Source organism: Peromyscus maniculatus, chromosome 16, assembly GCF_049852395.1.
Source record: "Peromyscus maniculatus bairdii isolate BWxNUB_F1_BW_parent chromosome 16, HU_Pman_BW_mat_3.1, whole genome shotgun sequence".
In the NCBI taxonomy this organism is placed as follows: Eukaryota; Metazoa; Chordata; class Mammalia; order Rodentia; family Cricetidae; genus Peromyscus; species Peromyscus maniculatus.
The window spans coordinates 33512741-33527032 of NC_134867.1; the positions used below are offsets into that span (position 1 = coordinate 33512741).

A 14292-nucleotide genomic window follows, 5' to 3' on the forward strand; every position below is an offset into this window, starting at 1 on the left:
GAAAACAGGGTTCTATCTGGGCGTGGTGGTACATGCCTTTAATCCCAGCATTCAAGAGGCAGTAAGATCTCTGTGAGACTGATGTCAGCCTGGTCTACAGAGTGAGTTCCAGGAGAGCCAGGGCTACACAGAGAAAGAAACCCTGCCTCAAAAAACAACACACACACACACACACACACACACACACACACACACACACACGATTCTATAATTGCAAAGCCCCAACCAGGAGTAAGAGGAATTCTTCAACCTGGGATCTGGATGTGTGTTCTGATAAAGAGAGATAATGGAATCTGAGGAATCTGAGGATATCAGACTACTTACAAAATGTTAATTTCTCACTATCCTAAGTTTTCATAAGACCGGAACAGCAATAAAGACTTGGCAAGAGAAAGCTAAAAATCAAACATTTGCTATAAACATCTGAAATCATGAACATAACACTGTGTGTTTTTTAACTGCATTATGTATGTGTGTATATATATATATGTATTGAACCATTTGTTTGATTAAATAGTTCATCAATGTATATATTATTTAGACTAAACGGAGTCTTTTGATAAGCAAGGTCAGAATTTTAAGATACCTCCATCTACTTTTAAATAGATATGAAGACATGCAGGATCTAAATTAGCCTCTTTATATGTATTTTACTTCAGCTTTATTTACCTTTTTTTTTTTTTTTGAGACAGGGTTTCTCTGTGTAGCTCTCCTGGAACTCACTTTGTAGCCCAGGCTATTCTCGAACTCACAGAGATCTGCCTGCCTCTGCCTCCCGAGTGCTGGGATTATGGGCATGCGCCACCACTGCCCAGATTGGCTTTATTTACAAAATAGGCATCAACCATCACTGAAACCTTTAGGCATCAACCATCACTGAAACCTTGGAGCATCTTTCTAATGCTTAAACTACCGGCCAACCAGCCCACCCAGCCAACATCCTATTCACCCCTAACCAACATCACTGTCTTTAGATGGTCACTCCTGATCCACCCCTCAAATCCCTCCTCCTTCCATCAAGCCTTACTCCACACCAATTCTAATATCTTAACCCCTTTGAGGCTAAACAAGGTACATCCCAAAGCTACATTCTGCTTGGCTGATAATTTACACTAAGTATCAGGGTAAAAATTAGTGAGGAGTAACCCCCTCCTCTCTCCTTCCTGCCTCAAACAAGTCTTCCATCTTCTCCCCCACTCTCCAATCAGTTACTATCCCCCATGAAAACCAAATCCCAGAACAGGGTGGGTAAGCAGTATGGCAGTCAGCAGAAAGGCCTTTTGGAGCCATCCTAGAGACGTGCCCCCCCCCCCACACACACACACACTGCATGGGCTACTGTTCACCCTGCTCCTCCACCCACTTGAGTTCTACTTCCAAAATAGCTGAAAACAATCCATTCCTCCTCGTTTGTTCAACCCGCTCAAGTCTAAACCATGCATCACAAGCTATCAAAGTGCAGACAACAGGAAAAAATGTCTAGGAACATCCGCCGCCGACTCATGCAAAAACAAACTTGACTCCAACTGAAGGAATTGCTGGGGTTTGAGCCTGAACAATGGGGATGAGAGGTTTGGACACAAGCCCCCCCCCCCCCCCCGAGTTTCATTCATTCTTACAACCAAGACCTCCATGACTCAGCTCCAGTCCTCAGGCCCACCCAGCCTGAAGCCATTACAACTGAAGAATATGCAAGCTCGCACAGTTCTGGCTATTTTGACTGCCTGTGCAGAAGACAAATTAGGCCAGCTACCGGTTAGCTGTCGCTGGCTGTTTGCTGCTCGAAGGTGAATATTTTGCTGTTGTTCAGAAGCATGGATGGAAACGACAGATAACCCCCCAAAACAACAGAAAGCAAAATGGTAACGCATGGGGCGCAAGGGCAGCCATTCGCTTTTAACTTTGGAAATGAGTTCATTCAATGGCTTCCATACAATGGGCAACATGTGAGAGGCGAAGTTCTTCAGCCAAGATCTAACCCGGAATACTACAGCTTTTCCTTTGACTTTCCCACGTCCTTATGTTTGGGGATTTGGAAAAACCAATGAAAGGAGGCATTCTTTTCGTGTAAGTCCTGGGCGTTAAGTCACCCAAGAACAATGACGTTTTCATGATCACTTTTAGCATCAAGATGGAATTAGACTTGCTGATAACTAATTTTTTTTTTGGTTTGGCAATCTTCCAGGCCAATATTTGCAATGTATATCTAAGACTGGAGGTTAAAAGTTTCAGCTAGGGAGAAGGTCATTAAGGAGAGAGAGGAAGAGGGGGGCGGGAACCAACCTTGAAAAACAGAACAAAGTACCCAGATGACTCTAAGCGCCTCCATAGTCTATAGAACATTTACCCTGTCTGCCTATCAAGTGATTTAACATTAACCACGCTGCTGACAAAAACTCCCTTTTGAAATCCCTTTCGTAGGGGGTGTGTTGCGCTGTGGCGGTAATCTACGTACACTGAAGAGCGTGAACTCTGCCACAGGCCAGTATCTTGGGCATTTTGCCCAAGAGGTCTGCTTTCAGCGCTCTGGGCGGAGGGTGGCACTCTCAAAACAGCTAGCGGAGTGACCAGCCTCCCTGCGTTTTTTGGCAGACTTTCCCAGCTTCCAGTTCCAGCGGAGTTTTGAGCCCATTCAAGAATTCCATCTCACAGAGAGTGTTTCCGATACAGTCATTTGATCAGTCAGCATTTGCCCATGCACCTGCTAAGTAACTGGTAGAGCGCCACAGAGCCACGTCCCCCCATCCTCCACCGGTAATCCGAAGGACTCTTGCACACACACACACACGGCGGAGCGGCTGAGATGCAAAGGACGAGCCAAAGGTCCAGGCTGCAGCCTGAGGTCAGGCTTCAAGTGTAGAGGTGATTCTCTTCCCTCATGACAACTTCCCTGTCACTTTGTTCCTGGGGCAGGTGGGGGATTTTTTTTGTTGGTTGGTCTCCTTACCTGGAGGTGGCTTCGTCGCCTCCCTTTGCATGGCTCTCCCCAACGACCTGGTCCTTGCCGCTGGGGTGGTAAGCGGTTAGCACAACTCCCGGGGAACTCGAGAGCCAGCTCATGATGAGAGAAGGGGCATAATTTCTGGGATCCTGACACAGAGAGGAATGAAGTTCCTGTCTCGCCTTGGCAACTTGCTCATTAGCAAGGGCCAGCCCCTCCCTTGTCCCGGCCAGCGATTCACAGGGAGAGGGGCGTGGCCTCTCCGGCAGGGCTTCCTGGCCCTGCAGTCACAGGCTGTGGGTGACTCACAGCTTTGTTTAAACCGGGCCATCCCAGCCGGCGGCAGCAGCAGCAGTTAAGGGGGCCCGGGTGTTGTGTGGTGGTCCCTGCGCCCAAAGTAAGAACAGCTAACCGGTGTAAATACAAGCCTAGTGAGAAAGGAAACCATGGGTTGGGGCAGAGCCCTTTCCCCTTACCCCATTCCTGTTTCCATCTGATAATTTCTGCTACTTCATGTAACTCGAGAAAGGCATTCCTTTAACCCCTTCAAGGCAAGGCGTCCACATTCACCACAGCAAAACCCGAGGAGCCCCCGTCCAACATCCCAGTGCCATCTGGCCACCCCGAGAAAGGCTTCGCTTTCACATTAAAAATATTGTGTTACTGTGTACCCTGGAATGTCAAACATACCTCTTGTTTTATCAAAACACTCTTTAGAGGGGGAAATAGCCAGCTAAACGACCTGTCAAGAGGTATCGCTCAAAAATAAAACAAGACCCGACATTTACTGGGAATCTATTATTTTACAGTGGTGTGTGGGGGGGGGGGGAGGGGGGTGGAGCTATGTCTGTGTGTGGGCGGGCGGGTGCCCAGGAGCACTTCAGCTTGCGCGCGCACATGTATCAATATTGTAAGAAGAATTATAGCCAAGGGACAGGTGAAATACCTCGACCAAAATAAGTCAGGAAATGGCAGCGGAAGCCCATCTTGACTGTTTTGTTTGATGAAAAAGCAAGCTCAAAAGTGATTTAAAAAATCATTTTCTGTGTTCTCTTTCTACTGTGATCTACGTAGCAATCTGAATTGAAACACTTTTGCTTGATATGGATTTCCTTATCATGTATATTATTATATCTCTATTAGATGGGATCTTTGTAACCCTGGCTGGCCTGGAATTTGCTGTGTAAACCAGGCCGCCCTCAAACTCAGAGATTCAAGATTCTCCAGCTTTCTGCCTCCCAAGTGCTGTTCAGGACACCACACACTGATTTGTTGCTGTTATTGTCATTACTGTTAGGTGGGGCGGGGGGCAGGGATTATTCATGTGTATGGTTGTATGTCTGTCTATGTGTCTGCCACATGTGTTCTGGTTCGCCAGAGGTTAGAAGAGAGTTTCCGATTCCTCAGAGATGAAGTTATAAGGAAGTTGTAAACTGGCCAACATGGGTGCCGGGAGCCATTTGGAAAAATAGTGTGTGCTCTTCACTACTGAGCCATCTTTCGGCCCTGATTGTTGTTGTTGTTGAGGCAAGATCTCATGAGAGCCAAGATGGCCTTCAACTTGAACTTGCTACCCAGTTGAAAACAACATTAAATTTGGGATTCTCTTGCCAGGCATACACCAGCAGGTCTGCCAGTTGTCCCTATGGCTGCCAGTGTGGGGGGGTGGGGTCACTGGATCCAGAACTTGCAAGGGAAGGAAGCTACCAAAGGATCCAAATCTCCAGCCACAACCTAAAATTCTTGGTTACCTTTGTGATCACTCTTGGTTAAGCCAGCTAAAATTCTTGGCTATCTTTGTGATGACTCTTGGTTAATCCAGCTAAAATTCTTGGTTATCTTTGCGACCACTCTCGGTTAATCTAGCTAAAATTCCTCAGAGGATTTTGCCTTTGATTTTGCCATTCCATATACATATATGATTTGCATTTTTTCAATATTTAAAAACTGAAAAATAACTTTATTTATATTTAAAATATCCACTGTCAGCTGGGTGTGGTGGCACACACTCTTAGTCCCAACAGAGGCAGGTAGGTAGATCTCTGAGTTCAAGGCCAGCCTGGTCTACAGGGCAAGATCCAGGACAGCCAAGGCTACACAGAGAAACCCTGTGGTGAAAAAATAAATATAAAATAAACATATAAATATTAAATTAATATATAAATATAAATAAATATATATGCACACATATATACTTCTGATGTATCTCCATTTTTCAAAAAATGTCTTTTCTGTCATGTCTGCAGTGAACTCGGCGCGCGCGCGCACACACACACACACACACACCTTGCTTTTATTTTTATTCTTTTATTTTTATTTAATTTTTTTTATTTTTATTTATTTATTTATTTTTTTTTTGGTTTTTCAAGACAGGATTTCTCTGTAATACAGTCCTAGCTGTCCAGAAACTCACACTATAGCCCAGGCTGGCCTTGAACTCACAGAGATCCACCTTTCTCTGCTCCCGAGCACTGGGATTAAAGGTGTGGGCCACTACCGCCCGGCCACATCTTTCTTTTAAAAGACCCTACTATATATATTCTTCCCTTTCTCTTCACAATTAGTTGCTGGATATTCCCATCCCTCCTCCTGAGGGCTCGCTGCTGCACTCACCTCTCCACTGGGATTTAGAATTAGTGTTAGCTATACTCTACTTACTTTTTTCTTTCTTTCTTTTTTTTTTTTTGGTTTTTCAATACAGGTTTTCTTTTTGTAGCCCTGGCTGCTCTGCAACTCACTCTGTAGCCCAGGCTAGTCCCAAACTTGAAGATCTGCCTGCCTCTGCCTCTGGGTGCTGGGATTAAACGTGTGAGCCACCACCTGGGTGATGGCTCCACTCTTAGGACTGACTGGTCTTTAGTCCATCTTGTCACCTCCGCTAAATTCTGCACGTACTTACTGAATCTGCCCCAGCACTACTGAGATGATGTGACTCCTTCCAAGCCTTCACTGATTCCCTAGTGCCCAAGGAGACAGTTCCCTGATCTGCAGACAGTCACTTCCTGCCCTAAGTGAGGCTTTCACCTCACCTACATATCCTTCTTCCCTCGGGGCACACTGTCTTCCTTTCTCTTCCCTCTGCATCTGACCTCTCATTTTTTCCGTATCCCAGGCTCTTAAGTCAATGCTAAATGGAGGAAGAGGTAAGGGAATCTGCACGTTCCTTCAATATCAACCTGGAATTAAAATTGGCCAGACAAGTGGCTCCCATGCACATACTAGTACCCCTGAAGAGTTTACCATTTCAGGTAAAATGAAGAAGAAAAAAATACAGGAAGGGAAGAGACAGCCAGAAGGTCTGTAAGTTAGACTGGGTGTTTTTACCTTTTAAATGACCTTGTATGGGAAAATGGTAAAGGGTTCTTACATCCCAGTATCTTTTTTTTTTTTTTTTATTCCCTGAGACAGGGTTTCTCTGTGAAACAGTCCTGGCTGTCCTGGATCTCACTCTGTAGTCCAGGCTGGCCTCATACTCACAGAGATCCACCTGTCTCTGCCTCCCAAGGGCTGGGATTAAAGGTGTGCACCACCACCACCCGGCCATCCCACCATCTCGCTTAAGGGTAACCCCTCTGTGTTTTGGAAACTCTCTTTTTCTTTCCTTTTCTCTGCTCCACTCCTTCCCTCCCTTCTCTTCCCTGGGCCTCCTTTATATCTTCACTTCTCTTCTCTACTCCCTCCTTCCTTCACTGAACCTCCAGTCTCTGGGTGTCACACAGGGGACACTGCCAGCTCTCATGAGTCAATTGATAATGACAGATGTTGTCCACTGGGAACCCAAACAGTCATTAAGTCATATCTCTACCTAATTATAGCATCTTCACTTATTGAATAAATTAACCATAATGCATAGGTTAAAATGTAACTATTTCACAAGTTCAAGTAATAGTTGGGTCCAGGCAGAAAATGAACTGTGATACAGATTAAACTCCAAAACATTATAAATTTTGAATCGTACTCATTACATGGAAATTCCTCATGCTCCTCTTCATTTCTTCCAAGTGCTGTTGTCACTGGTCTGAGGATACGCCTGCCACAGGCAGATAGACAGCTGGTAGGAGTGGTGGACCCAGCTTCAGACTTAAGCTCAAGGGAGTTAAAAATAGTGTCAGAATTTTACTATGTCATCATAGAAGTAAACCTAACCACCAACATGGACCAATGAAAGAGTGTTCTTATTTCATAACCTTAACTCTACCAACATTCATAGTTCAGTTTTGGTTCTCTACCAGCCAGCATTCTTGTACAGATCATCTTTACAAAAAAAAAAAAAAAGTAGAATGCAATAAACATACACTTTAGTGTCTCCTACTTCAGACATTTCATGTCCTTGAAAATGTGAATCTTCCAAGCTGTTGAGCTCATTCCAAATGCTTCCTGTTATGAGTCATCTTAGAAAGTAATTAAAAACATCAAGACAGTTTAACCATGCATTTCATTCATCCTCTTCAAGTGTGGTGTACTGGATGTCACAGAAAGGGGGAAGAAAGCTGTAATTTGTGCACTCAAATGAATTGTTAAAAATAGGTTGGCGATACAGTGCTGGAGTGTTTGACAATTTGACAACCATGTTCAAAACTCATTTTAAAAATTCGTAAGTTCAGTGCTACTAGTATGGAGGAATTTACTAACTGTTCATATTTTGACATGGGCCTTTATTTAGTAATGTAGAATTAGACTGGGAAGAAACCAAAATTGCAGTGGCATTAACACATTTATTAATATTTTCCCTCCTCATCAGTCTACATCAGTGAAGGAAATGCCAGTAAGTGAAGGAAAAATCATCCACTTCTATATGGTGATGTAAAACCTATACAGAAACAAAGTCATTTGGAAAATGATCTTTCCAATGGCAACACTGAACCCCATCTCTAATTATGTGTTATAATGAGAACTTGAATAGATGAATCAGTCACAGTTTTATTTTTTCAACCTAAGTGATACAATGGATCTAGAGTAGTACTGAGTGATGAGGAGGGAGTTTTCTATGCTGTCTTGCTGATGGGCCTTTATCATGAATAATTCTTGAAAGCTTCCATTCTGGTCAATTCTGTGCAAAGGAACTATAGCTAAAAAACATTCTGTCTACAGAACTGAAATGGACTTCCTTGGAAATGTCACTCGTTACTAATTCTATCTGGGTCAATGAGGGATGAGTCTGCCTTTATCTGGACAGCTTCAAACATTTCTACCTCATTATCAAAGTTATTTTAACTGTCCCTCCAGGGAAAATATGTATGAATCATACCCAGAATAATAGGCAACTGTTACAGCTGGGGGGCTAATTTAGGGCTTCTTGCAAACATTTAAGGGGGAAAGAAAAGCCCTTTCTTACAGTTAAGGAGTTTGCTGCTAAAAAATGACACTTGCTAATATTTGTGTACTTTTTTTTTTAGACTTGGATGATAAGGTTTCTTATTTACTCATACAAGAATGCTAAAAGATATATTAAAATTATGCCTATTCTAGACATGAGGGTTGTGACATCTAGCTTGTAGGTAGCAGAAGCAAGGATAGGAGCCAGTGTGCATGCACGTGTGTGTACGTGTGTATGTGTGTGTGTGTGTACGTGTGTGTGTGTGTGTGTGTGTGTGTGTGTGTGTGTGTGTGTGACTGGTGAGTGTTAAAGCTACAGCTGTCTCAGTACTGACGCTATTTCCTTTATAGAAAGAGCCCTGTAGATGACAAGAAAGGAGAAGAGCATAAAGCAAATTTATTGTGTTCAAGCAAACAGAAAAAATGCACTGGGTTGGAGATTGGCATTCTCGCCAGCACACAAATGTATTTCTTGGTACCTTGAAAATGTTTCTTACGTCAAAACACTAGAGGTGTATGGCATTCTAAGAGACAACCTATCTGAAAGTGTTCTGTCCATAGAAATGAAACAAAACCACTTTGGTCATTGTCAACATCCTTCCATTGTTTTTGGAAAAAAAAAAAAAAAAAAAAAAGTCCAGCAATGGCAGACAGATTAAGTTTGTAAACCCAGAGACAATTAGCACCAATTTCTTAAGCACTGGGTCTTGGAAAAGGGCCTGTGTTAGAACACAGCTGTCCATGGTCAAGGTCATAGGGCTCCACGGTGAACCCACTTGTCATGTTGAAACTAGACACCATCCAACAAGGCCAAGTGCAGTGCATGACTAACTTTTCCATTAGTTTTCTTTCTCCTCATTACTCGGTTTAGTGAGAGCTTTGTTTTAAATACAGCTGAAGAATCAAGTTTTAAATACAAGTGAAGAACATCCTAGGGCTCCACATACTAGAGAAGTTGAGTTTTACCTAGCATAGAGATGCAATTTGGAAAATCTAGAGTTGAAGCTGTCGATTTGTTCAAAATACAAAAGTCTTAGCTAGAAATAGATGGTAAAGTCTCCAGGGATGCTTCTACCTCACAGAAAGAAACCACTGGGGGGGGGGTTAGGTTCCTTCCTGGATAGAGGTGTGTGTAGGGGGGACAACAGACAGATCAAAAGTGCTGAGAGAAACTTGGGGAAGTCTCCTGTACAGGAAGAGGAAGTAAAGGAACAAGAGGGCTCAGGAGGTGAGGGCAGGGACCTCACACGGTCGAAGGAGAGAACGAACTCCTGAAAGCTACCCTCTGACCTACACACCAAGGGCACAACCCCTTTCTCTCTCTCTCTCTCTCAAAAAAAAAAAAGTAAATTAAGGAGAAAAAGAACAGGGATGGGTTGATTTGTGCCTTGGAGGAAAATAGAAATAAAAACCATTTCCTGTTTTGTTCTGTTGTTTTGTTTTTAAAAGGGTAGTATCCCTTTGCAAATGAAGACAGTTCCAATGTCCCACAGAAACGTCCAGAATAAGCACACTGTTTGACTAGAATACTTAACTACAACTGCACACACTGGTGCCATCCAAAGGAATTTGTGTTGAGAGGCTTACCAGAAGCTTAGAATTTCAGGGAGATCTTCAGAACTGGAAAAGTAATCTACTAGAATTAAAAACATCCTATATGCTGTACTCACCACTGGGGCACCTCAAACATCAGTACCACACCCCCACTTTCTTTCTCGAGTGAAGACAATGTAAGCACATGCTCCTGTCTCGTGCTCTCTGGAAGGACCCAGTCTGAAGGCAAAAGCAACTATCCCAGGACCACTGTGATTATCAGCCTCATCACAGTTTGGGCCTTGTTCACTGAGTTCTCAGACTGGGCCATCAGAGACAACAGGAAGGGCCTGGAGAGATGGCTCAGCCGCCAAGAGCACTTGCTACTCTTCCAGAGGACCCAAGTTCAGTTTCCAGCACCTCCAACGAATGGTTCACTACCTCCTGCCAGTCCTGGGGCAGTAGATCCAATGCCCTCTTCTGGTCTCTGGGGTCACCCACACACGTGACACACAGACACATATACATAAATAAAAATAAAATGAATACCTTTTTCAGAAAGAAACAACAGGGAAATCCTAGTATCCCTTCTTTAGTGACAGCGTTTGAGTAATTCGCTAGAGTATATCTAAGCATGTTTGTGCTTTATGGACAAGCTTCAGTTTCCAAGAGAAAAAAAAAAAAACTTTTCAACAGTAATTTCAGTGAGGAATCTTTAACAGTAATTCCAGTGAGGAACTTAATTGGGGGGAGCTTGGCTTATTCAGTAGTAATTCTTTCTGCTCAGCTAAATAAGAAACTCCTTTCATTTTTAAAGATACAGCACATGGTTGCCGGAGAGATGCCTCTGTAGTGAAAGGCACAGGAAGAACTGAGCTCAGTTCCCAACACCCACAGTGGGCAGGTCACAACTGTCTAGAACTCCAGCTCCAGTGCTCTGGTCTGTAGGCACCTGGCACTCTCCCCTGCATACCTACATAGACACGCACGTTCAATAATTAAAATACAAAAATAATCTTCTTAAAAACAAAAGATAGAGAACATGTGGCATTGTTTTACAAAACCAGCAGCCTCCTAGTCCACCAAGGTTGGCAGCTGAAATGCTAAGCCAGTCTTTGAAGCCCATGTTTCATAGGATGTAATTCTGGGGCTGGTGTAGGTGAGAAGAGCCTCTCCATGTCTCTGTACACAAACATCTGAGAGCCCTTCTGCAGGATTTTCTGCTCAACAGAAATTCGTTCTTGACTTCCTGATACGATGTCCATCCACTCTGGTTCTTGGAGGATTCTACATAGGCCTGCCTTCACATAGGCCTGAGTCCAGCAGAGCTGGTCATGTGACTTGTTACTTCCTCTGTTCACACAGAACTCTGAGAATCAGGCTTTACAGAACTTACTGCTACTGAAATGAAAGTAAAATTATTTCTGAATTAAAAACAAAGCTTTATATTAAAATTTGTTTGGGGTAACTGACTCAGTTTTGAGTGTGTGTGTGTGTGTGTGTGTGTGTGTGTGTGTGTGTGTGTGTGAATACAGAGTCCTTGGAAATAACTGTTAGCTTTTTTTATTTAATATGGTATATACTTTTAAGTCCTTGAAACAATTTGATATTGTGGCAAGACTTTATTTCCCAAGAATCTATTAAAGTTGACTCATCCACCAATAGCAGCCTAGAGTCACAGGGGGAAAAAAATCTTTCTGTATGATGTTTTCTTTCTTGAATTTATGTCTTTGTATCATTGGCTGCATTTTTTCTCTGTGAAAGAATTTTCAGGAAAACTAGTGAATTACTTAGAAAATTTGCAATACAATTAATTCAAGAGAATCCCACATTTGATGTGGCAACAGACATTGTCATCTACAAGGTTCGTGCTCAAGAACTATATAATCTGCTAAAAAAATTTTTTTCACACACTAAAAATTCTCAGTGTTTTAAGTCACCTTACAATTTTGTGTTGGGCTTTATGGCTACCCTGGGGTGGGTGGCCTGAGGCCTGGTTGGACACACATAGCAATCCCACTTCAAAACCAGGTCAATGGCCTAAGTTTCCACAGATTGTTACAGTGATTCAAGAACCACCATTCTTTGGATTTATTACTACGAAGGATTTCCCCCAAATGCCCTGCTCTCACTCAAATGGAGACAAGATCCTTAAATGTCCTTGTACCCAAACAGCTTGTGCTCTTGAAATCTCCTCTGAAAATATGTAGAAAAGCATTTTCCATCATTCTGTTTAATAATTTGCTGACCTCTGGTCGTTACCAAGGCACTGAGAACACAGCTATAATCAAGAGGATCTAAGCCTTATGAAATTTTAAAGAGAGACTCAAAATTATAGGGCTGAGGCTATCCAAAAGTTATCTACATCCAGTCTAAGCTACTCTTTTTATAGAAGCAGCTACTAGTCAGCAGGGGGTGGGTTGGGGAGGAGCAGGTCAAATGGTTATGGAGCCAAGACTGAGAGACCAGGAAAATTCCATCTCCTGGTACCAAAGTACCAATATACTTTCCCTAAATAGTTCAAGTTTAGGACCTGCCTCAGCACAGTCAAAAGAATCTACTATCAGCATTTATGGCAGCCTTTATGAATCCATATTCAAACAATTATTTTGTGTAGGGGGGGAGGGTGTGCATCACAGGATATGTGGAGAGTTAGAGGACAACCCTCCTGCAGATAGGTTCCAGGGGTCAAACACAGGTCACTGGGCTTAGTGGCCGGTCTCCCTACTTACTGAGCCATCTTGCTAGCTCAACTAATCCCTTTCAAATAACTTCGTTTTTTAAACTCCTGTGTCATACCCTACCTCCTAGGGAAAATAAAAATAAAATCTCCGCAAAACTCTAAGATTGTCTATAATTCAAATAGCAAGAAAAACAAACAAACAAAAAACTCAAGTGACTTCCACTACAAAGTAAGCCTATTTTCCCTCAGTCTGTTTTCCCAGTATTTCATCTCTATAGTTTTCTTTAAGAGTATCTATTATGTGTTTTTCCTTTCTCAATAAAAACTTACACTGTAATATTAGATGCATCCCATTCCTACAGGTAAGAATTAATAAGCAGAAGTAAACATAATAAAATCCCATGTGGTCATCATCTTCCAAGCGTGAGGCAATACCTTTCGTACATACATAAAATAGTCTGGAACACAGTGGACATTCATAAAACGCAGCTTTCCATCACAACTGGTGTGAAAGGCAGAAAGCAGGAAACCTAGGTGTGATGAAATCTCTGGGAGTCTTCACACACACATGTGGTAACATGTTGCCTCTTCTGCTTCAACAGAAGCAGTCTTAAAAATCTTTCCAGAAGGTGAATATAACCTTCTAAGTCGTTGAATTTAAACTCCATGCTGTGATGTTGTTCTGAGAAATGCATCTCTCTCTAAGTTATCAAGGATTTGAATCAACACAGTAGAATCACACGTTTGGTCAGAAAGATGAGTCATATTCCGAAATCCTCCCTACTGTAAGCCTGGCTAGCTCAGAAGCAATATTTGTCTTAACCTTGCAAAGATCATCAAAACAAAAGCTGTGGTGGGTGAAATGAATACATCACTCAGAAACACACACACATACACACACACACACACACACACACACACACACACACACACACACACGCACACACACACACACAGAAGCAGTCAAAAACAGGGACACTTTGATTTCTGTCAAGGGAGACTGCCTTTACTCTATTCTACACAGTCTGTCGGGAATGTACCTGTATTACAGGAATATCAAAAGAAAATCAGTGGAGTCCACCATCAGACATGTTCTTTAAAAGGCTTTTTCAAAGATTTCAGTCCAGAGCTAAAATTCTACCACCTCAAATGTGAATGAGAGCCATAGAATAAAAGTATCGCAGAGTCCTCCACTATCCGAGAGGAAGCCCCGCCCTCTAATGATGTCTTCAATGAAGTGCTTTGAGATGAGCAAGCCTGCCTCTCTCTCTCTCTCTGTCTATCTATCTGTCAGTCTGTCTGTCTGTCTATCTATCCATCCATATCTATATCTATATCTATATCTATATCTATATCTATATCTATATCTATATCTATATCTATATCTATATCTATATCTATATCTATATCTAATCTATATCTATATCTAATATATATATGCTGTCACAATTCATGTCTCCATTAAAGCCACAGGCCGGCTCATCTTACATAGACACTAACAAACACTTCTGGAGAGGCTTAATCAGCTAGATACTACACAGCCCTCTGACATTTATTTTCAGTGAGGGTGGGCTACAGTGTAACTATCTGTGATATTGAGCATTAGATCAGATGTGCAGAAAAAAAAGTACATTTCAATATTAAGACAGGGAACATGTCAAATAAAAGGCAAATAATTTCAGGGTGTACCCAAGTACCAAGGAAGAGGGCACCACTGAACACTGCATCTGATTCACCTGCGCTGAGGTTTCTGCATGACCATTTACTACTTCATGCCTAGAGAAATGCTTGCAAACCTACACAAAGCAATGGCAACAGA

The 14292-nt window shown here is 42.5% G+C and overlaps 1 protein-coding gene across 2 annotated transcripts in view; it reads right to left on the minus strand.

The window, feature by feature from the left end:
* Positions 1–14292, minus strand: part of Arhgap18 (Rho GTPase activating protein 18) — a 219310-nt gene that overhangs the window by 148804 nt on the left and 56214 nt on the right. The window contains exon 1 of one of the 2 annotated variants that reach the window (XM_006986709.4): positions 2948–3150. The exons of the other annotated variant lie outside the window; for it this stretch is intronic. Within the exon in view, the coding sequence (XP_006986771.1) occupies positions 2948–3060 (113 nt within the window). The 5' untranslated portion in view covers positions 3061–3150. Of the gene's footprint in view, positions 1–2947; positions 3151–14292 lie in introns of those variants that run through there. 2 annotated transcript variants of the gene reach the window in all.